This window comes from Petaurus breviceps, unplaced genomic scaffold (genome assembly GCF_028583685.1).
Source record: "Petaurus breviceps papuanus isolate PSGF00001 unplaced genomic scaffold, PetGlider_PUasm1.0 38, whole genome shotgun sequence".
In the NCBI taxonomy this organism is placed as follows: Eukaryota; Metazoa; Chordata; class Mammalia; order Diprotodontia; family Petauridae; genus Petaurus; species Petaurus breviceps.
The window spans coordinates 41143605-41167732 of NW_027186304.1; the positions used below are offsets into that span (position 1 = coordinate 41143605).

General features: G+C 37.9%; 1 protein-coding gene across 1 annotated transcript in view; it reads left to right on the plus strand.

The window, feature by feature from the left end:
* The window catches only part of PSMA8 (proteasome 20S subunit alpha 8), a 37410-nt gene extending 17570 nt beyond the window's left edge, over positions 1-19840 (plus strand). Inside the window, exons 3-7 of the mRNA XM_069099497.1 lie at positions 5714-5838; positions 9264-9386; positions 15270-15389; positions 15507-15569; positions 19471-19840. Of these exons, the coding sequence (XP_068955598.1) occupies positions 5714-5838; positions 9264-9386; positions 15270-15389; positions 15507-15569; positions 19471-19563 (524 nt within the window). The 3' untranslated portion in view covers positions 19564-19840. The remainder of the gene's footprint in view (positions 1-5713; positions 5839-9263; positions 9387-15269; positions 15390-15506; positions 15570-19470) is intronic.
* Positions 19841-24128: the final 4288 nt, after the last annotated feature.

A 24128-nucleotide genomic window follows, 5' to 3' on the forward strand; every position in this document is an offset into this window, starting at 1 on the left:
GGGGGGGGGGGGGGAACAGTGCATACAGAGGGTTCCGTAATGTAGCGTGTAGCGGAGGGGATCACCTTCACTACAGTAGCAATCTCAATAGGGCTTATTTTAGAGGAATCTTACACAGTTAGGGGAGGGCTTATTTTCGGGATAGGTCTTATTATCGGGGAAACACGGTAGGTGGTGCAGTGAATAGAACACCAGCCCTGGAGTCAGGAGGACCTGAATTCAAATCCAGCCTCAGACACTTAACACAAAAACCAGCCATGTGACCTTGGACAAGTCACTTAACCCCAATTGCCCTACCTTCCCCTCCTCCAAAAAGCAAAATTACAATAATAATAATGATGATAGCTAATTTTATTTTATCTTCATGGTACTCATAAGAGGTAGGTAGGGATAGTATGGTATAGTGGAAAGAATGCCTTGGAGTTGGAACACCTGGGTTTGAGTCCCACTTCTACCACTTATCCCTGTGAGATAATAGGGCAATTCATGTAACTTCTTGAGTCTCAGTTTCCTCATCTATAAAATGGGGAAGGCCACACTTGTCCAACCTGTCCTCAAAGGGTGTTTGTTAGGATCAGATAGGATAACAAATAGAAAAGCTCTGCATAATCTGTTTCACAAACATGAGGTATTTTTAGTATGCATACAATATATGTGATATCTGCGGATTATCCTTTTGTACAACAGGGTTTCTTAACCTTTTTGGGTGATAGATCTTTGTTGAAACCTATGGGTCACTTTTCAGAATTTTGTTGTTCAGTTGTGTCTGACTACTTGTGACCCCATGGACCGTATTGTCAATGGGGTTTTCTTGGCAAAGATGCTGGAGTGGTTTGCCATTTCCTTCTCCAGTGGATTAAAGCAAACAGGTAAAAGTGAGTTGCCCTGTAAGTGTCTGAGTATAGATTTGAATTCAGATATTCCTGACTCTAGGCCCAGAGTTCTCTCTACTGACCCTTCTGTCTCCTCAGAATATTGTTTGTGTATACAAAAAATTTCAAATTTCAAAAATTTCTAAACAAAATACAGTATTAGTATTAAAGAAGTCAATTATATTGAAATAAAAATTAACAAAAATATTCAAGTTCATAGATCCAAAGATAAGAACTCTTGCCTTATGGAAATGAGAGGAAAATACAGAGTGATTTTGGAAATTTGTAAAAATATAAAATAACTTCAGTATTTATTAATTTCCATTCAACATTAGCACCAGCTGTATTTAAAGTACTGTGTTGGGAGAAAAATAAATTTGAAACTAGACAGTTCCTGTCTTTGAGAAGCTTGCAGTCTAGAAGGAAAAATTGATCTTTCTGGTTCTAAAAACAGATGAACCCTAATAAGTTTATATATTCTTTGAAGATGAAATCTGGTCTGAAGTTATCATTCTCCCACTTTAATAAATTAATAGCTAACATTTATATAGTGCTGTGTACCAGGCACTATGCTAAGTAAGCAGTTTACAGTTATCTCATTTGATCCCAAGAACCCTGATAGGTAGATGCTATTATTATCCATGTTCTACAGATGAGGAAACTGGGGCAAAGAGAGAGGTTAAGTGTCTTGGCCAGGGTCACCCAGCACAGAAGTGTCGGAGGCCAGTTTTGAGCTCAGGAACTCCACTGTGCCACATAGCTGCCTCTACTGAAAACTAAAAAACTCTGTCCCTCTTCCCTACTGTCAGTAAAAATAGAAACTCATTTCCTAGTATTTAAGGTTCTAGCAATAACCTGTGTCCAGAATAACCTTTCTAGCCTCATTGTACTCTTGCTCTCTTTCACGTACTCTAAGATTCTGGACAGATGGACTGCTAGCTTTGGGCCACATGTTAACATGACATCTCCTATCTATGTTTATTTGGTCAGGCCTCCTATATCTATGATCTATGTTCTTTGAGAATCCTTATCTCCTTCATGACTCTGTTGAGGCAATATCTTCTCTCCTTTGCTCACGTTGCATCCTACCCTGTGTAATACTTTGGGTGTGCATGTCTTTTCCCCTAATGGTTGCTAAGTTTCTTGAGAAGAATTCTGTAATTTTTTTTTTGTGCCTTTTTGGAGGGCAATTTGGATTAAGTAACTTGCCCAAGGTTACACGGCTAGTTTTTTTTTGTGTGGGTGTTAAGTATCTGAGGCTGGAACTGAACTCGGGTCCTCCTGACTCTGGGGCTAGCGCTTTACTCACTGTGCCACCTAGCCGCCCCTCTGTAATTATTTTTTATCTTTAGGATAAATCCCTAGGACTTATCATAGTACCTTGTACATAGGATGCACTTAGTAAAGATTATTAAAGACTTTTTAATTAAAAGTTTAGGTTTCTGGGGGCAGCTAGGTGGCGCAGTGAGTAAAGGGCCGGCCCTGGAGTCAGGAAGACCCAGGTTTAGTTCCGGCCTCAGACACTTAAACACCCACACAAAAAAACTAGCAGTGTAACCCTGGGCAAGTTACTTAACCCCAGTTGCCTTCCAAAAGGCAAAAAAAAAAAAAGTTTAGGTTTCTTTTGGTAAATTTTTTGGGGTATTTCATTTGTTTTCCTCACTCACAGTATGCAGTATGTTGAAAATGTTTCTTTTTTCTTAAACATATTGCTCAAAAATATGTATGTATTCTCTTTTACTCCATACATCAAATTCTATCTGCCAAGTAAAAAATAAGCAGATGGAACTTTTAAAAAAACTTTTCCAGTCATTTTTAAATCGAATTGAGGTCTTAATATAGTGAGAAAAGTTTTTTTTCTCTTCTCAGTAACTAAATCAGTCACTCTCAGCAGTAGTCAGTTATAGCTGTTAATTCCGAGGTCTTTTGCTAATTTTGATAAAATTTCATAAGTGATGTTTATGTGACCCAGAAAAGTTCATAGATGATAAATTATAGCATGCTGAAAATTGCAAGGGAGCTTGTCCAACGCCTTTGTTTTACAAACTCAGGTCTGGAGAGATTAAAGGACTTATTCAAGGTTAAAGTGTAAATATGACTCTATAGGTACAGTTAGGTTAATTTGGGTGCCATCTGATAGTATTCTACATTTTTCACTTTTTATCAAATTATATGGTTTTTAGAATTAAAAGTTATTCAAATTTTACATTTTTAAATTAAACTTCTTTAATGAGTCTTTATGAAATTCTTTATTAATGGTTTTATTTTTTAAATAAAATAATAAATATTCAAAATATTTAAAAATATGTAAATAAAATTAGAAATTCTTTATTAATGGTTTAGTGTTGTCATTGAAGCCAAAGCAATTGTTTGTGTAAAGTAATATCAGAAGCACAGTGGAGTTAGTTAGACTAAACTTTATATAAAATGCCATGATTAACTCTTCTAAATAAGCACTTACTACCTTTGTTTAATTATGAGGCTGCAGAAGAACATACAGAAAACAGTAGTTAGGCAGCAGTTGCAACTCCCTGGGTGAATGTAGCCTAAGAATTCAGTGTTCAGAGTTTTCCAAAAAGAGTAAACACAGTGAAAAGAATACACAGTCCAGGAAATAAGTGTTAAGAGTAAATTCTCATGCCAGTGTGCCTTCTTCTTAGTCAGGACTATATATGACAAAGCTGCCCGCTCCATCTTCCCATGGCAAATGGGGTCTCGGTCAGTGTGTGATAACTTGAATGAGTTCTATCCTCATCTGTCCACATCTGGAGCAGGAGCTGTGTTATGTGAGAGACAGTCAGAGGAGCTATGGGGCTGTTGAGGAAACTTAGGGAGACGTGGGAGCAATTAGATGTATCCTTTGTGAATCTGGGGGGCAGAGCTGGGACTGGGACCACTGGGTGGGAGCAGCAGGGAGACACCAAGGAGTTCCTTAAATGTTAGTGCCGTCCAGAAGTAGAAGTGGCGGCTTTAGAGTGTGATAGTGAGGCATCCAGCACTGAAAATAAGAGTATTTATATGCCATCTACTATGTGCCACTTGATATACTAAAATCTATACAAATAGAAAAGATTTACAGATATTAAGATCTTTACAAAATTATCTCTTCATTCTCACAACCCTGGGAGGCAAGTGCTATTATTATCCCCATTTTACAACTGAGGAAACAAAAGCACACAGAAGTTAAATGACTTGCCCAGAATCATACAGCTATTGTCTGAGGTTGGGTTTGAACCCAGATCTTTTGACTCCAGGCCCGACACTCTACCATGCCACCTAGCCACCAAAGCTAGAAGATCAGAGGGTATTCCTCCATATGCTAGGGGCTTAGGCTAGGTAACTCTGAGGCTGTAACTTAAGAATCTATGATTTTTAAATCTGTAGAATTGACGTGCATTTTTTTAAAAAATGGTTCTACTGATACTTATTGATGGTCATTAATGAGGGGTATAAATGGCATAGAAATGCTGATACATGAGCTGACTTAGGTTTAACACAGCTTTCTTAGGTTTTATTCCTCTCCCCAAGCTCCCTACCCCCACTGCCTTCTGTTGTTTGATGACCCTATACTACTCATCATCTTCTATAATCCTCCATAATATTTTCCACATGAGCTTGCTCTCCACACCCAGCTTGTCTTAGGCCACCATGCTTATGTACTTGGCAACTACATATTGAGGCGGTTTCTGGTACAGAGAACAGGTTATTTTGGCCCTTTTTCTATTTCTATAGCTTGGAAAATTCCAGTGGTTGATCTTGCCCTGTTGACTGGCAGAATTTTCTTCCTGGTTGGTGAACAAGAGAACACATGGAAGGAAGTAGGAGCAGGAAATGGGAGAGAACAAAATCATTAAAGGGAAAGGAGTAAGATTTAAGGATATTGAGAAGGTATAACAGTATTGGTCACATGCTATGTATAGAAAAAAGATCTAAAATATATGGGTTTCCTAGAAAAGTCAGTTGTTAAAGAAGTATGAATACTGGCCTAGTTGTTGATGTTTTGGTGATATTGTATTGGGAGTATTGCAAGAATGATGTGAAATCATTTTTTAAAAACTTTTGGGGTACCGTGGAAGAAAAGTAGTTTGTTTTTCTCTAGTATTCCTCTTGTAATTTAGGAGCAAAGATGATAAATCTCAGATATTTCCTATAGACGAGAAAGTCAGGCAATGAGAATAAGTTAATAAAATCATATGCAATGGAAAGTGTATTGTCAGAATATATTAGTTTGAGTCCTGACTCTGATCCTTCTGAGCTGTGTGTTCATTGGACCAATTTAGAGTTCCAGCAGCATATTTGCATACATAGCTTTCCACAGCCTTTTTTAACATTCTTTTTTTTTTTTTAATTTCTATTGGGTAATGGCTTGGTATTATGTACTTTTGTCAATTCTTTTTTTTTTTTGGAGGGGGAAAGGCAGGGCAGTTGGGGTTAAGTGACTTGCCCAAGGTCAAATGGCTAGTTTTTGTGTTAAGTGTCTGAGGCTGGATTCGAATTCAGGTCCTCCCGACTCCAGGGCTGGTGCTCTATTCATTGCACCATCTAGCTGCCCCTGTCAATTCTTTATATATCTTGAAGATCAGGATTTTATTAGTGGTAGTTGGTGCACATATATTCCAACTCTCTAGGTTTTTTTTGTCTTTATTGATTTCATTCATGAAAAAGCTTTTTGATTTTATGTAATTGTCCATCAGTAGGACTATTTTCTAGTAATGAGACTTATAAGGAATGTGTAAACCCCACTTCAATATCAGTCTTTAATAATAAGTACACTTTTACTAAGACAAAATGGTTTGCTTAAAAATGACACCACTTTTAATGACATGTTGGGTATTTTGCAGGCCTAACCGCTGATGCTAGAATAGTAATTAATCGAGCCCGTGTGGAGTGCCAAAGCCATAAACTGACCGTGGAGGACCCAGTCACGGTGGAATATATAACACGTTTCATAGCAACATTGAAGCAGGTAAGCACCTGTCTTTTAACAGTTTTCTATCACATTCTCTCATGAATAGCCCCAGATTACCTTTCCTCGTTAATAAAAACAGTAATAATAATTAGCACTTATATAGAGCTTTAAGGTTTATAATGTTCTTTGCAAATACTAACTCGTTTTATCCTCATGATTCTGGAAGGTAGGTTCTGTTATTGTATCCTCATTTTACAAATGAAGAAACTGAGGTAGGCAGATTAGTGACTTGCCCAGGGTCTCACAACTAGGAAGTATCTGAGGTTGTATTTGAACTGCAGTGTGAAACTTACTAGACCTTTCTTCTAACAAAGCTATAACTTAATCTTCCCTTTCCCATTCCCCTTTGATAGTCATTTGGCAGCTCTAGCTGATTCTGCCTCATCTCTTGTCGCCTGGACTACTGCATTATCTTCTCTCAATCTTCCCTTTCTCCTTTCTATCCTCCACACAACCTCCAAAATAACGTTCCTAAGGCACAACAGATCTGAACGTGTTCAATTCCCTGATACTTCCTATTTCCTCTGATATATATAGACTTTTTAGCTTACTTTATAAAGCTCCAGATACTATTGAATTTAGAGTCAGAGGAATAGATTCTAAGCCACTCTAGATCTATGGGACCTGTGTGGTCAAGTTACCTCTCCTAGGCTAAGTCTTTCAAATGAGAAGCTTGGCCTGGGCGACCTTTGAGGTTCCTTTTGGCTTCAGTTCTGCTATCCTTTAATCTGGCTTCATTTACTCCCCTTTATGTACTCTATATTCCAGCCAAACTGGGATGCCAGACTAACTTGCTGCTCTCTAAACTTGGCAATCCACATTCTGTTTCCATACTTTTTGCACAGGCTGTCTGCTGTGCCTGGAATACAGCCCTTCCTCTCATTTGCCTATTGGATATTTCAGACTGTATGCTCCAAACATATCTCCAACTCAACTTGTACAAAACCAGATTCTTTATTTTTTCCTTTTTCAGTTATCTTTGCACCATCCTCTTCTAGACTTCCATGTTTTTAATCTAGGCATTACCTTCACCCCATAGATCCAGTCACTTGCTAGATCTTGGCATTTCTGTCTTCACAACGTCTATCACCTCTGCCTCATTCTATGTACTTTCCTATGATCACTTTATATAGGGCATCGTCACTTCTTACCTTTTAACTGATGTCCCTGAATTAAGTGTTAGCCCACCCCAGACCCTCCTACACTGCTTCCAAAATGATTGTCCTCAAGTACAGATCTGTCTCTGTCACTTTTGTTCAGCAAATTCTAATGGTTCATGGTTACCTCTAATAAAAAATAGTAACTTCTCTGTTGAGCTTTTAAAGCCCTTTACAATTTTGCCCCAACCTGTCTTTCTGTCCTCGTTGGAGAGTCCTCCCTGCCCAAGCTACTCTATGGTCCAGCCAAATTGGCCTTCTCTCTGTTCTTCATGCGCAGTAACTCCATCTACCATCTCTGTGCTTGGCACTAGCCATCCCCCCCCTACTGGGGAAGCATTCCCACTTCTCATAGAATTGTCCCCTCTTCCTTCCGGTCAGTCAGCAGGTATTAAAGGCAGTACTTGGATGCAGGTCTTTCTTGACTCCAAGATGGACCTTCTGTCCATTAGGCTATGCTCTTCCTTTAAGGTATCAACATCCAGTATTCCTCGATGTTTGCTATTTCTCATCCAAATGCAAACCATGTCTGAATCTGTTAAGCTTCAGAAATTGGACAAGATCAGATTTCTTCAGAGGAGCAGGACTGTGGACAGTTGATAGAAGTATGTTGTCGTTCAGTCATTTTAGTTGTGACCAACCCTTCATGACCCTATTTGGGGTTTTCTTAGCAAAGATACTGGAGTGGTTTTTCATTTTCTCTTCTCCAGTGGTTCCGTTTTGTCAGGCAATCAGAGGTTAAGTGACTTGCCCAGTGTCACACAACTAGGAATTGTCTGAGGGTGGATTTGAAATCGGGTCTTCCTGATTGCAGGCCCAGTGTTCTATCCGCTGAACCCCCAGCTGCCTCTTGATAGAAATATAGAACTTTATTAAGTAGAAGGCGGCTGGTGGTTGCTTCTGTTTTTATCATTTGTATTTACCGAGTTAACAGCTCAGTCGTGTAGACATTTTAAAAACCAGCATCTAATTAAATTTCATTCTTTCTCACTCTTACATTGTTGTTGTAAAGATATAATCCATTGTTCCTTTTAAATCCTCTTAAGTCCCATGAAGTCATGCTAAGTTTTTAGAAAGGAGATGAGAAATTTATTTTTCTTGGGCAGGGGGTGGCATTATCATTTGGGAAAATTAATTGAAACAAGTCATGTTTATGAAGTTACTTTGTACATAGAGATATGCCACAAAGATAATATGGAAGATAGAGAAAATAAAGTTTAGTTCATTGCCTTCGACAAGTTTGCAATCTATATCCTTAGGTGAATCAGTTAAACTCTATGGACCTCCATTTGCTCATCTGCAAGATGAGAGAGTTGGGCCAGATGTCCCCTGAGATCCTACAAGCTCAAAAATATGTGGTCGTGTATTATTAATAGACTCTTAAGTGTTGAAGGAATTCCCAACAAGGGATGAGTCATTATGGTGTGGGGGAGTCAGGAAAGGTTTAGTTAGGAAAGTGGCAGAAGTCTCAGTGCCTGTGTATGACAAAGAAAAAACATGAAGTGAATATATACCTGGATATGAAAGTGTAGGATAAGAGTTTATTTTAAAACATGTAGGAGGACGCTTGATGCATAGAGAATTCGCTTTGTTAGAAGTACTCAGGCTTAGGAAACTTCACTGCAGGGATGGTGCTATGTGCAGCTTCTGCTGAGCTCATTGTTCAATTTTCAGCGTGACCATTTTACACCTCAGAATTCAGCAAACGATAAAAATTGGATCTTGATTTATTAGTCATTTATTATTTATTTTTAGGGTAGCAGCTAGATGGTGCAATGGAGAGAAAGCTGGGTCTGGAGTCAGGAAGACCTGAGTTCAAAACCAGCCTCAGATACTTACTAGCTGTGTGATCTTGGGCAGGTCATGTAACTGCTATCTGCCTCATTTTTCTCAACTGTAAAATGGGGATAATAATGGCACCTTCCTTCTTTCCAGGGTTGTTGAAAGAATCCAGTAAGATATATTTTAAAGTGCTTAGCACAGGGCTCTGGCACACAGTAGGGACCATGTAAATGGTAGCTATTAGTGTTGTTGATTTTGGAAATTGATGGATAAAATATTAAGAATGCAGGTTAAAAATGTGTCATAGCTTTTTTTTTTTTGCAGAGCTAGCTGTTAAAACACTAAGCACATCTCTGCTTAACTACCATTGAGAATGTGATTATTGAAAATGAAGCTTCTTAATTTTTATATACAGCCAGAAAATTGTCTTATCTTAACAGTAGCTTACTAAAACTAATAATTATGAAAACTTTTCACCTCCAGAGATACACACAGAGCAACGGACGCAGACCTTTTGGCATTTCTGCTTTAATTGTTGGTTTTGATGATGATGGTATCCCAAGGTTATATCAGACTGACCCATCTGGTACTTATCATGCTTGGAAGGTATGCATTACTCTCTTTTATTTAGAAGTTGAGGGAAGTCATTCCTCTAAAGTGTTTGTACATTATCACTTTAGGATGCACAACAAAGCTCTCTGTCACGTCAGAAATACCACTCATGACACGGATACTTCCAGAAGAAATGCCTTCTATTCACTATGACACTGCGTACAGATGGCTAGAGAAGTCTCTTGATTTATTATAAACATGGTGGTCTCCTTTCTTTTCATAAAGAGGAGCAAAGTTTGAGAAATGTTAAATGTTTATGGATGGAAAAAATAATCATGAAATTATGAAATATAGAACTTATTCTTTATAGAGAGGCAGACTGGTATAACAGGAAGAATGCCGGACTCAAATGAAGAGACTTGAGTTCAGTTCTCCCTGTTGACATGTGCTATCTGTGTGATCCAAGTCACCCTCTGTCCTTCAGGTGCTTCAGCTATACAATGGGGTATAATAATAATCCTCCCTACCTCGTGGGGTTGTTGTGATAAGTGCTCTTTAGAAACCTGGGAGTTGGGGCTGCTAGGTGGCGCAGTGAGTAAGAGTGCCAGCCCGGAGTCAGGAGGACCCGGGATCGGTTCCGGCCTCAGATGCTTAACACCCACACAAAAAAAATGGCCGTGTAACCTGGGGCAAGTTACTTAACCACGATTACTTAAAAAAAAAAAAAAAGAAAGAAAGAAACCTAGGAGTACCATCTAAGCAATAAGATAATGTTATTACAAATCAGAAATTGTATTTTAGATGCTTGATGTTGTTATACTTTAAAAAATTATTTATTAGAAATACTGGAATTATTAAAAATCAATTATACCCACTTGTAGCTATTTACAGTTTAATTAATTTTCATAAAACATCAAAACAATTTGTATGTCAGGCTCCCCCTCAGCTTGCCCTGCTCTCCACTCTCACCCTAGTGTCTGACAGTGACTTCCAGTAAGGACAACCTAGATTCAAGGCCAGCTCTGCCATATACTGGCTGTGGGAACCTTGTATAAGTTACTTAACCCCTTAGTTTCTCTCCCCATCCCACTCCCTGGGGCAACTTTTTAGGACAATAAGATGTAGCAGAGGTGTTGACCTGCTATTAGAGGCAAATATTTACTAGGAGTGTCATACACGGAGAAAATCATAGGTCCAATCCAAGAAGATTATCAGTATCCTTTGTCCATTTATTCCAATTAATTTTTCCTCTTACATGGTCATAATATGTGAGGTACCTTCAGTAAGGAGAGAAGTCAGGCAGAGAGGGGGGATTTAGGGGAGAACACAATGAATTTGACTTCAAACATGTTCAATTTGAGATACCTGTGGTGACATCTATGGGGAAATGTCCAGCAGGCTATTTATTAGAGATGTAGGACCTCAGCTGAGAGACATGAGGGCTAAATATGTAAATTAGAGAATTACCTGCAGAGAGGTGACAGTTAAACTCACATGAGCTGTTGAGATTATTGAAAAAAATGATGAAGGGGACCCAGCTGGGGGCAGAGGCCTGACTGGGGTCTATTCACACACATGGAGTATGTGCATGAGGATTTTCATGGATCCAGCAAAGCTGTTGAGAAAGGATAGATCACATCAGATTGAAAAAGAACCTTGATAAAGCAGTATCATGAAAACATAAGGAGGGGAGTATTATGGGGGGGAGGTATTGCAGCAATTTTTTTTAAAATTTTAGACTTAAATACTAAAATTTAAATACACAACAAGAATGAGAAAAGAAGCATAAACTTAAATATTAAAGCAAGGGGAAAAAAACATGTGCACAGCAGAATGTAAGAGAGGATTCAAAATATATAGCAATAAATTTCCATTTCATGAAAGCCTATATACATGCATACGTATGTATGCATGTGTGTACAGATATAAAATACTATGTGTTGAGAACTGTCCATGTTTTCTTTGCTTCCTTATAAGTTTTTTTGTTCTCGTGAACATTTTATTTTCTTTTATTCTCCTTCCCCCACTGCCAGCTACAATTAAGTATGGATATATTTACATACATACATACATAGACATATACTTTCCCTAACAAATTCCACTCCTGATCTTTGTCTTTATGTATGTGCCTATCCCTCCTGACTTCTCTACTTTACCTACTACCTTGCTCATCTAATCTACCCCCCTTCAAGGAACCCTCCCTTATCCTCCCATTCCCATAAATCTAGACACCTGTCTATACCCCACTTTGACCTGTTCCTTTACCCTCCCCTCTAAAGATCTCTCTCTTATCCTCTACCCCCTCCCCACCCTCTTAGTGTCTTATTTCCTTCTGAATTTTTATATTCTTCTAAGATGCACATGCATTGTTCCCTTTTGAAGCCATTCCCACTGAAAGGAGGTTGTCAGAACTACCAGCCCTCCTCCCCCATCTAGTTCCTCTGTGTCGCTTCTTCCTTTTCATACCTCATTTGTATAAGGTAATTACTCTTTTAAGTGTTAATAGATATTTTTAACTTTTAAAGTCATATCATATTCAGCTCTACCCCAATTTCTTATAAACTTCCCAGTTACTAATAACAGTCTCAGACATTCATTTTACAATTTGCATGGGTAAAAGGTAAACAGTCTGTCACCTTGTAATTAGTCTTTGATATCTACCTTATATTTCTCTTTGCTCTTGTATGTCAAATCTTCTATCGGGTTTTTTTTGTTTGATTTTAGACTAAGTTCTAAAAATCTGACAATTCATTAAATGTCCATTTTTTTTTTCATTCAGGATTATGTTTAGGTTTGCCAGGTCTGATATTTTTCGCCCGATCCCCAGTTCTTTTGCTCTTTGATATGTAGTGTTCCAAGACCTAGGATCTTTTAGTGTTGGCACTGCTAGGTCTTGTGTGATTCTAATTGTGCACCACCATATTTAAATGGTTTTTTTCTTGTTGCTTGTAATACTTTTATCTTTGAGCTGGGGGTTTTGGAATTTGACTATAATATTCCTATGGTTTTCCTCATAGGCTGTCTTTCAGTAGTGATCAGTGGATTTTTTTAATATTTCTACTTTCCCCTCTTGTTCTAATGCTTCAGGACAATTTTCTTTAGTTATTTCTTTTATTATTCTATCAAGATTCTTATTTTGATCATAGCTTTCTTTCGAGTAGTCCAATTATTTTGTTTTCTCTTCCTGATCTGTTTTCCAGATGAGTTTTTCTTATGAGATGTTTCACATTCTTCTATTTTTTCATTACATGTTTATTATTTATTTTTATTAAATATTTACTACTAAATACATATTAAATATTTATAGATCTCATAACTTCACTGACTTCCCCTTTCCCAATTCTGATTTTCAGGGAGCCATTTTCTTCCTTAAGATTCAGTAATTCTGCATAAACACTGTATCAGGGCGGCAACTAGGTGGCACGGTGAATAGAGCACTGGCCCTGGAGTCAGGAGGACCTGAGTTCAAATTTGAACTCAGACACTTGACACACTTACTAGCTGTGTGACTTTGGGCAAGTCACTTAAACCCAGTTGCCCTCCAAAAAGCAAAAAAACAAAACACTGTATCAAGAAGGATGAGAATGAAGAAGAGTCCACTAGATTTAGCAATTAAGCATTGGTAATAACCTTGGTAGAAAGATTAGAGTCAGTTAAGTGTTGAACACTGAAGTCATATTGCCAGGGGTTGAGAAATAAGAAAGTGGAAACATTAAGGATAGACTTTTTTCTTAGCTATTTTACATGAGAAAGGAAGGTGAGACATAGGACTGTACCCTGCAGGGATGGTAGAATCAAGCGACCCTTTTAGTGATTTGTTTTGTTAAGGATTTCAGTGCCTGTGGATAAGGAGAAGTTAGAAATTGGGGAATGAAGGGATGGTTGAGGAGTAGAGGAGTTACCTAGCAATGAGAAGGGCTCCTACAACTTGTGTGTCTGTTGTTCTCCAGATGATATGTCCCCTTTATTTCTACCGCTTGGCTACACAAAAAGTAGGGCTATGAATGCCTTGAGGTACAAAGGATCCTAATTCCAGGCCAGCCTCAGACAATTACTAGTTGTTGTATCACTCCAGACAAGTCACTTCACTTAAGATGGCTTCGTTTTCCTAAATTGTAAAAATGGGGATAATAATAGCACCTTCCCCCCAAGGTTGTTGTGAGGATCAAATGTGGCAATATTTGTAAACTACTTAATGTAGGACTGGCCTTATCATCAAGTGGTTAATAAATAATTGTTCTCTCCCCTTAATAAGATCAATCAAGAAGTATTTTTTTAATATGTACTATATGTGATGTACTAGGGATATAAGTACAAAGAATGAGACAATCTTATTTGCAGTGAGTTTGTAGATTTAGAGCTAGACTAAATAACTTCTAGAAGCTACTGAGTCCAGTCAACCCCCTCATAGAGACCCCTCTATAAGGAGAAGTTAGAAATTGGGGAATGAGGGGATGGTTGAGACATAGAGAAAGTAATTTGCCCAGGATCACACAGATAATAAGCATTTGAGGTAAGATTTGACCCATATCATCCCAGCTCCAAATCCAGTGCCACTATCCAAAAGACAATCTTGCTATTGGCATATATGGGATTGGGGGTTTTTGTGGGGGGAAGAAAAACAGTAAAATATGCCTGACCCTGGGATCTCTAGATCAAAGGAGTTTGACATTCCAATCACTTTTTGAACATAATTCCATGTTGCTTTCCAGAATGTTTTCACAGCACCATTAACAATTTGGACCATTTAAACAGCTAGGTCCTTCATCTTTGACTGTTCCTACTATTTGTCATTTTTGTGTTTGTTAATTGTGAGGTGAAAGAAACTTCAGAGTTATTTTGATTTCCACATATGATTTGGATATTAAATTTCAGTTTTAAGTTTGGAATTCTCTCCTTTCCCTCTCCCCTTTGAGAAAACAAGAAAAATAAAACCCATTACAAATATGTGCATTCATGCAAAACAAATTCTCATGTTAGCCATGTCCAAAAGAAAAAAAGGAGAAAAAAAAATCTGTATTTTTTAATCCATCAGCTCTCCATCATTCAGTAGATGAACAGTTTGTTTTATCACGAATCCTGTGGAATTGTGGTTGGTCATTGTGTTGATCAGAGTTACTAAGTATTTCAGAATTAATTATCTTTATATAATTGTTCTTTCTGAATAATTTGTTCTCCTGCTTCTGCTTACTTCACTTTGCATCAATTCATACAAGTCTTCCCAGGTTTCTCTGAAACCCTTCCCTTCACCATTTATTATAGCACAGTAGTCTTCACTTACATTCATGGGTATCTCATCAGCTTCCAATTTAACATCACAAAAAACTGCAATGAATATTTTTGTTCATTTGAATCTTTTTCACCATTCTTTGATCTCTTTGAGGGATAGACCTAGTATGACTGTTTTACTGTGCCAAAAGGTATGCACAGTTTAATAGCTTTTTGGGCATGGTTCCAAATTGCTTTCCAGAATGGTTGGGCAAGTTCACAGCTCTACCAACAATGCATCAGTGTGCCTGTTTTCCCATATCTCTTGTAGCATTTGCCATTTTCATCATCTTAGACAATCCTATGGGTGTGAGGTGATACATCAGAGTTGTTTTAATTTGCATTTTTCTTATTATTAGGGAGTTATTTTTCTTATGATTATTGATAGCTTTTGTTCCTCTGAAAACTGCCTGGATATTCTTTCATATGGTGATTAATAGTTTATAATTCTTTTGTGAATTATTTGTTCATATCTTTGTTTAATCAGAGAGGATTAGTGAAATATGAATTATTAAATAAAACATTTATTAGTTTTTTTAAGTCTAAAATTCCAAGTTTATTCTGGATAAGTCCTATATGTAAAACTCTTAGGGGCTACCTAGAATCAGAAATTGGAAAACAAATGCATTTATATTGCAGTAATGTTTATAATTATCTTTTCTTTTCCAGGCAAATGCAATAGGCCGCAGTGCTAAGACTGTTCGTGAATTTCTGGAAAAAAATTACACAGAAGGCACTATAGCAACTGATAGTGAAGCTATCAAATTAGCAATAAGAGCACTGCTAGAAGTAAGTCACCCAGCACAATGCTTGATTACCACAAATGGCCTTCAGAAGAGCTTGTTTCCCTCTCCCCGCCTTATTGGCCTTGGAAACACTCCTAATCCGGTGCTTTTATCACTCTAGGTTGTACAGTCTGGTGGGAAAAACATTGAGCTTGCTATCATAAGAAGAAACCAGCCATTGAAGGTAAAAGTGATTGGTTAAAAAAGGAATTTTTTAAAGAAAGTATCTGAGCTATGCATCTCCTAACAGAACCAGTCCTCCTTGACACCTATGCACCTCAATTAAATGCACAATGTCCCCTAACATCTGGTGACCCCTTGTGACATGACTCCTGTTTTCTCTCTCTGACTGATGCTTTCAGCATTACTACATAGTCATAATGCACTCAGTTGTAAACAAGCTATATTCATCATTGTATGTGCTGTTAAGAGCCTGAAAATAATAAGAGCAAATGTGTTTGAAGGTACATTCTTTTCTATCAGGGAAAGCCCTGCATTTTCTGGGTAAGGACTGTTGCCATATAGTTCTGAGGAGTGCTATGTATGGCTCCAGACATATAGTCGGTACTTCGTAAATGCTAATTGATTGGACCCAATAATTCCTGGCAATTATTACATGGTTTTGCCATACCTACTTGGTAGGACTTTGTTGGTAGCAAACCCTGTGATGCTGAGCAAGTAGGTAACTCAGTGGATAAAATGCTGGTCCTGGAGTAAGGAAGATAGGAATTCATAACTGCCTTCAGGCACCTATTATCTGTGTGACCCTGGGTAAGTCACTTTAATCTCCATTGGCTTCAGTTTCCTCATCTGCAGAAATGGAGATAATGATTGCATCTACCTCCAAGGGTTATTGTAGGGATAAAATGACTTTTGTAAAGCACTTTGCAAACCTTAAAGCACTATATAAATGCTAGCTATTTGTATTTTTGGTTGATGTAAGACAAGTTGAAGTTGGTGAGACCTGTACAGGAGCCCACTTGAGCTGGAGCATAGGATATCCATAGTATATGAAACAGGACAGTTAAGAGAGTTGCAATTGACATGTAATTAGTGGTTCATGTCAAGAAGACTTAGAAGAACAGGCCCAGGTATTATTAGTAGAGCAGCCTGGATTTTATGTACATGTAGATAATCTTGAACCTATGAAAATAAAAAAAATCATAGCTAATATTTGCATAATCTTCAAGATTTGCTCTTCAAAACACTTCACATATTTTGATGGTGGGATGATGTTATGTTCCTTTGCTGATAATTTTATTGTTCAGTCGTTCTGGTTGTGTCCAACTCTTTGTGACCCCACTTGGGGTTTTCTCGGCAAAGATACTGGAGAGGCTTGCTATTTCCTTCTCTAGCTCATTTAACAAATAGGGAAACCGAGGCAAGCAGGGTTAAGTGACTTACCCAGGATCACATAGTTGGTAAGAATGTGAAGCCAGATTTGAACTGGGGAGGATGAGTCTTCCTAACTCCAGGCCTGGCACTTTATGCCACCTAGCTTTCCTTTGCTAATAATTATTGTACACTTAAAAAAAATACCCAGTTCTTATAACTTTAACTGAAAACAGATGTTTCCTCCCCTCAGTGAGACCTAGTCTATTAAACTTCATATTTGCCATACCCTTGACTCTCCTTTCCATTTACATCCACTGTACTGTTCCACTCTGAGTCTCCTCCTACAATTTCTTACATAGTTGAAGTAAGAACATAAGGTTTAGAGCTTGGAGGATCATGGGGTCCTAGGTTTAGAATTTCAGACCTTGGAGGTCATCTGGTTCAGCCCATTCATTTTAGAGGCAAGGAAGCCAAGACCCAAAGGGCTAGTGAGGATTTGAACCAAAGTTTTCTGATGGCAGGTCCAGAGTTTTTTCCATTATACCCCCTGGCAAAAGATTAAAAGGTTATTTGCTTCCAAAATTTGCTATCATTGAAGAGTAGAGAATTAACTTACATATTTATCTGAATAGTTATCTTTTAGGTTCTTAGAAGCTTTAGTCTCAAAACATAAAATCCAAAGCCATTGTAACAGGTTCTTAAATTGTTTTTCACGTTACTGTAGAAATTAAAATGAGGATAGCAAAGAGATCTGGAATGAGAGGTTTCATAGGAGTCTACACGTTCAATAATCTCCTTAAAAATTAATAACAGAAACCTCCAAAATAAGCAAGGCTAAATTAAATCTTTTTAAGAAAATTATAAAGAGTAGGCAAAAGTGGGGGTAAAAAAAAGTTGTTGTTGTTCATTTGAGTTGTGTCTGACTCCCCCCTGTTTAAGGTTTTCTTGGTCAAGCTACTGGAGTGATTTGCTGTTTCCTTCTCCTGTTCATTTTACTGATGAGGACACTGGGCAAACAGGATTAAATGACTTGCCCAGGGTCACACAGCTAGTAAGTGTCAGATGCTGGATTTGAACTCGGGTCTTCCTGATTTGGGGCAGCCAGGTGGCTCAGACAAGGCACTTGACTTCTGTTTGTTTTAATGCACTGGAAAGGGAAATGTCAAATCACTCCAGTATCTTTGCCAAGAAAAAATCATGGACAGTATAATCCAGGGGATCATGAGGAATTGGGATCTAACTAGACGACAATAGTCAATATTGGTTGAAAGAATGTTACTCTTGGTTGAGAGAAGATAAAACATTGTGTTCTTCTCAGCTCCTGGAATGTAAGGGTTTGCTAATCTTTAGTGTTTGTATTGTATATACCCAAAAGTTACCATTGGGGATGGAACATAGTATAGTAGGTGTTAAAGGTCTGTTGATTGATTAGTAGAATAAACATTATTTAGCCATTGATTGGCTTATAAAAAGATGAGGGAGGGTGGCCAGGTGGCTCAGTGAGTAAGATCACCGGCCCCAGAGTCGGGATGACCTGGGATTGAATCCGGGCTCTGATACTTAGCACCACACCCAGAAGTAACTGGCCGTGTAACCTTGAGCAAGTTACTTAACCCCAGTTGCTTAAAAAAAAAAGATGAGGGAGAGGAAGGAGTCAAGAATGATGATGTTAGAGATTACAAACCTAGGTGACTGGGAGAGGTTGTCAGTCCCCTTACAGAAATAGGTGTTTAGAGGAGGGTGGTGTTTATGGAACTGTAAGTTTAATGAATTCCTTTTTGTACATGTTGAGTTTGAGATGCTTCTAGGACATCCAGATGAAAAAGTCCACCAAGCAGTTGCCTATGCAGGACTGAAGATGAGTAGAAAGGTTGGGCTTGGATAGGTGTGTGTTTGTTTATATCTATATCTATATCGATATAGATACTATGACATATATATATATATACATCTATATATATAGATAGAAATATCATTTGCATAGTAATGATATGTGAACTAATGGGAAGAGAAGTAAATTGTCCTTTTCTCTAACTATGGAAGAGGAGAGAAGTAATTTTTTTAATCATCTCTCCCATTCATTTTTGTATTTATCTACCTATTTATTTTTATCCTGCTTTTTACTGAGAGAAATAGTTGAAAAATACTATGCCACTCAAATAGTGAAGAAAAAGGAGAAATAATGATTCCTTCTCTAATAACAGGTTGTGAGTGGTAATAGTATGCTATAAAGCAGTATGACAAAAATGCATGTTTTTTGCCTTCATTTTTTTTCTTTGACTTTTCTGGTCTAAGTGATTTTGGAAAAAGAAACACTATAGGAATCTGGTGCATCATCTTGTAAAGGTAGGGTTTTTGAAATTTAAAATTTATGTTATTTTGGGTTTTAAATTTTTTTTGGAGGTAATTGGGATTAAGTGACTTGCCCAGAGTCACGCAGCTAGTAAGTGTCTGAAGTTGGATTTGAATTTAGATCCTCTTGACTTCAGGGCCAGTGCTTTGTACCCAATGTACCACCTAGCTGCCCCAAAACTGATAGTATTTGAGAATAACGGAGTTTAAATTCATTTCTATAGACCTTCTAGGTATAATCTACATAATTGAAAATTATTTTGTCTTTTGTTTGCTATCTTGTTATTGCTGTCTTTAGAGAGTAGTTTATTAACCTATGTATTTATCTGAATATTTATTTCACGATTAATCCAAAGAGTAACAGTTTTTAAATTAAATTACATTTTATTTCATTTCAGATGTTTAGTGCCAAAGAAATTGAATCTCAAGTTGTGGATATAGAAAAGGAAAAGGAAGAAGTAGAGAAGAGAAAATCAAAGAAAATGGTCTAAGGCTGTGTTCTTGTACCACCTAAAAAATTGATACTATTCAGCAATTTACTACAGTTTTACAGAATAAATTACCTACTTTGTTTGCATTGTTAAGCACACAGCTTTTGTCTGAGCTTTTGGGATACAATTTGTAGCTTTTTTTCAATCTGCTATATAGAATTTTCAGAAAGATAATCCCAATAATGTTGGAAGCAGTGGCATTTTAATCTAGATTTGTGGTTATATTCCACTCAGATTCTGAGGCTTTTGCCAGATGGGATTTTCTTTAAGCATATGTTTGATAAAGCAATTTGAATTTATGGACACACAAAAAAATTCTTTGAAATTAAATATTCAATAAAGTATAAACATTTACTGTAACATTATGTGTATTTCTCTAATGCACACTGACCTCTCTTGCAAAGTAACCTTTATGTTATTGTTGGGGTTTAGACTCTGCCCACCCAGGGACACCAAAAACTGTTATGAATTCATGATGTGTTGTGGAAGCGTCTCAGAGTTCAAAGGCTACCTCTAATCCAAGTACAGGCATTCATTTGAGATTGACACCTCTCATGAAGCGGTCTAAGTTCCAAGAGGAACCAGCAGGTCTAAGTTCCAAGAGGAACTTCTGAGACAGCAAGATGAATTTTTATAGGGTAAAGTGCAGCTACGTAACAGAAATTATGAATATTAAAAAGGCAGGAGGGGTTTGTTAAGGAATTAGGTCTGGTGGGGAGAGGTCCCAGCCAGAGTGGGACTGCACATGCAATTATTTACAATTCATACAGAAAAACCCATTTAGGGGTGTGTGTATGTATGATAATGATATTATTACAAGCCTTGTTACATCCTAAGTTCACTCCAAGTCAGTTCTTTACTGTTACTGCACAGGGGCTAACCTAGGGAAAGTCTCTTCTGTTGTTTTGAGGTCCCTATCCTGCTTGGGCATGCTGATGGTGCTATTTTCTGATTGGCTGAGTATGTGGTCCTCTCTGAGACTAGATGGATGTGGTTGTGGACACACCTGCTGTTTCTGTGGGATATATGAGTTCATGGACACACCTGTTCTAGTGAGCAGTAGCACATATATGAAGAAGTTAGGATATTGAGTGTGTTGGGGGGGGGGTGAGTGACTAGGTAGGTGCAGTGGGCCTGCTATTCAGTGTGGCCGTTAAAGAAGTTAGAATATTGGGGCTGGGGGCAGCTTTATTAAGATTTCATCATTATGTTGAGTAGCAGTTTTCTGGGTTGTTAAAAAATTGTAGGATCATATTTTTACAGTCCTCACTGGATTTCATTTGTCATATTAGTCATTTTCCCTGTTCCCCATAAGCCTTTCCATAAAAATGTTAGGCAAAATTATTTAATAAGAGTATTTACAACTGAAGATACATGTTATTTCGTGTTACTAATTGCTAACAGTAATAATAATATGCTTTAACTGGAATAATTTGGCACTAACATATTTTAATTTTATTGCCTTTCAGGGTTGTCTTAATTTGCATTATGGTGGTTGTATATATTATTTTGGTTCTACATCCTTCACACTGTTTCAGTTCAGTTTTCCCACATTTCTCAAATTCTTCAAATTCTTTCTAGTGTTGGAATAATAATCGATTACATTTTTATGCCACAGTTTGTTCAGTCACGCCTAGATAGCTATAAAACTTATATCCCAGGTCTTTGCTATTATAAGTAGTGTTGCTAATTTGAAGTTATACAGAAAGACTGCAATGTCCATAACCTTTGACATGGAGACTTTACCGTGAGGCAAATAGCCCAAGGAAGTCACTGACAAAAAGAAAAGTCTAGTAACAATAACTACTGTTTATTTTGCATTTACTGTGTGCTGTGCATCAAGCCAAGTGTTTCATGAACATCTTAGCTGATCCTCATAGTAACCCAGTGAGGGAGGTGCTGTTGTTATCCCCATTTTAGGAAACTGAAGCAAATGGAAGTAAGATGATGTGCTCATGGTCACAAAGCTAGGAAGGCATCTGAGGTCACATTTGAACTTGGGTCTTCCTGATTTCATAACTGGTGCTTCTATCCACTGCATCACCTACTTGCCTCCAGCATTGGCACTTTATAGCCACAAAGAACTGGAAACAGCAGATGGCCATTGATTTTAAAATGTGCTCCCTCAAAACTGCAGTACGTAGATAGAATGAAATGATTTGGTGCTGTAAGAAGCCATGAAGGTGGGGCAGCTAGGTGGCGCAGTGAGTAAAGCGCTGGCCCCGGAGTCAGGAGGACCTGAGTTCAGTTCCAGCCTCAGACACTTAACACCCACACAAAAAAACTAGCCGTGTAACCTTGGGAAAGTTACTTAACTCCTATTGCCCTCCAAAAGGCAAAAAGACATGGAGGTAATGAATTCATAGAATCATGGCCCCTTATTACATGTCAGACAGGTAGCAGTTTTCAGCTTCATGTTTGTGTGATGCTGGAAAAGGAACTTCATTTCTTATTGGCCCCAGCCATGATCCAAGATGACAAGTTGTGGACCCATTGATGAGCTGAAGTGGTAGGTAGAGTGCCTTCAGTGGGAGTTCCTTACAGGTTCAGACAACAGCTTACAGCAAACAAAACATTGGGGGCAGTTAGGATGTACAGTGAATAAAACGCAGATCCTAAGACTCAAGAAGACCCTAGTTCAAATACAGTCTCACACTGTGACCCTGGGCAAGTCACTTAACCTTGTCTTCTGTTTCCTCATCTGTAAAATGAAGATACTAGCACCTAACTCCTAGGGTTGTGGTGAGGAACAAATAAAATACAAATTGGTTAGCACAGCATCTTGCATATAATAAGTACTGTGTAAATGTTAGCTGTTAAGTAAGTATTCATGAAAAGATGTATATGAACCTATGCAAAGTGAAGAACCAGGGAAATGACAAATGTTCTAACAATACCAGGAAAGCAGCATTTAACAATAGAAATGGGAGAAAAGCAACCTCAACAAAGCAAGAGAAACTCAATGCTGCAAAATTATAATGACCAAGCTTGACCCCAAAGAAATCATGTCACCTCGCTTCTTTGCAGAAGTGAGGGACCATGGATATGAAACAATGCATATAACATGACTTGATTTCAACATGTGGTTTTGCTGTACTTTTTTTTCTGTTATAAAGAATGATTCTATGAGAAAGACTAAAGGAATGGATAGAGTAAGAAATAGAGGTAATGTAAAAACAAAAGATAATTCAAATTTATTTTTAAAAGCAGTGCTGCTATAAATATGTTGGTATATTGAAGATTTTTCTTTCTGTTAATTTATTTGGGATATAAAGTTACAAACAATTTAACTTTTCTCACACAAATCAGTCCACATTGTTTTCCAGATTGGTGCAACAAGTTAACATCTCCTACAGTGAATTAGCATGCCTTTCTTCCCTCTACCCCTCCAGTTTTTCCATCTTTGCCAACTTGACAATTGTTGAGTTACGAGGAAAAAATCAGATTGGGGAATTTGTTATTCAGCCTTTTCAACTTTGTCCAATTCTGTAACCCCCATTTGGGGTTTTCTTGGCAAAGATACTGGGGCGATTTGTCATTTCCTTCTCCAGCTCATTTTACAGATGAGGAAACTGAGGCAAACAGGGTTAAATGACTTGCCCAGGGTCACACAGCTATTAAGTGTCTGAAATCATATTCAGACTCTGGTCTTCCTGACTCTACACCCAGCATTCTAGTAACCGTGTCCCCTCCTTGCCAGATTGGGAAGTAGAAAGGGTATGTTCAGAAATGTAAAAGCAGAAGATACTCGTAAAGATTTTTTTTATGAGAAATAAGGTTAAAAATTAGAGGATATTTTAGAACATTGGTTTTCAATGAATCATTATTTCAGGAGACCAAAAACAAGCTACAGATTTTATCAGTGAAGGGGTGTGTGAAGATATTCTGAACTTACATTCAAAACAAAGCATTTCCTTTTACATAGTAAATTATATTCCCTGCAGAAGATAGTGATTCAGCTGTTTTTAAGGAAAAGAGGGACTTTCCAGGGCAGAGGCAATGAGCAAGAGCATTCCAAGCATCAGGGTTGGTCAATGCAAAGCAGAAAGGAGATGAAATTTCATTTGTGAGAAATAGAGGTCAGTTTGGGTCATCTAGTACCCAAGGATGGGGAATAACGTCCAATGAAGAGAGAGATTGGGACTAGGTTGTGAGGGACTTTAAAAGCTTCAGTTGCTATTTGATTCTAGAAACAACGGGGAACTAGTGGTTTTGGTTGAATAGGGTCCCATAGTCACATCTGTGCTCAGGGAAAACAATTTTGGCATTAGTTTGTAGTGTCAGCCAGACCAAACTGGCCTCTAACTTGAGGATGGCCAGAGCCAAATAACAGGCTGGAGACAGGAGACTCAGGAATGGAACAGAAGTTTAATTTCAAAGTGAGGGAAATGGCTTGTAAGCAAGGAGGGCATCCTGCCCTTAGTGGGAGGGTCTGAGGCAGTGTAGGGGGATCTCAATACTTGTACCAATGGCTGTGCAGTGAGAGCTGTAGCCCTGACAATGAAGGGTAACAGCAACAGTGAAACAAGTTTGATTCATAGCAGGGCTTCATGACCAGAACATGG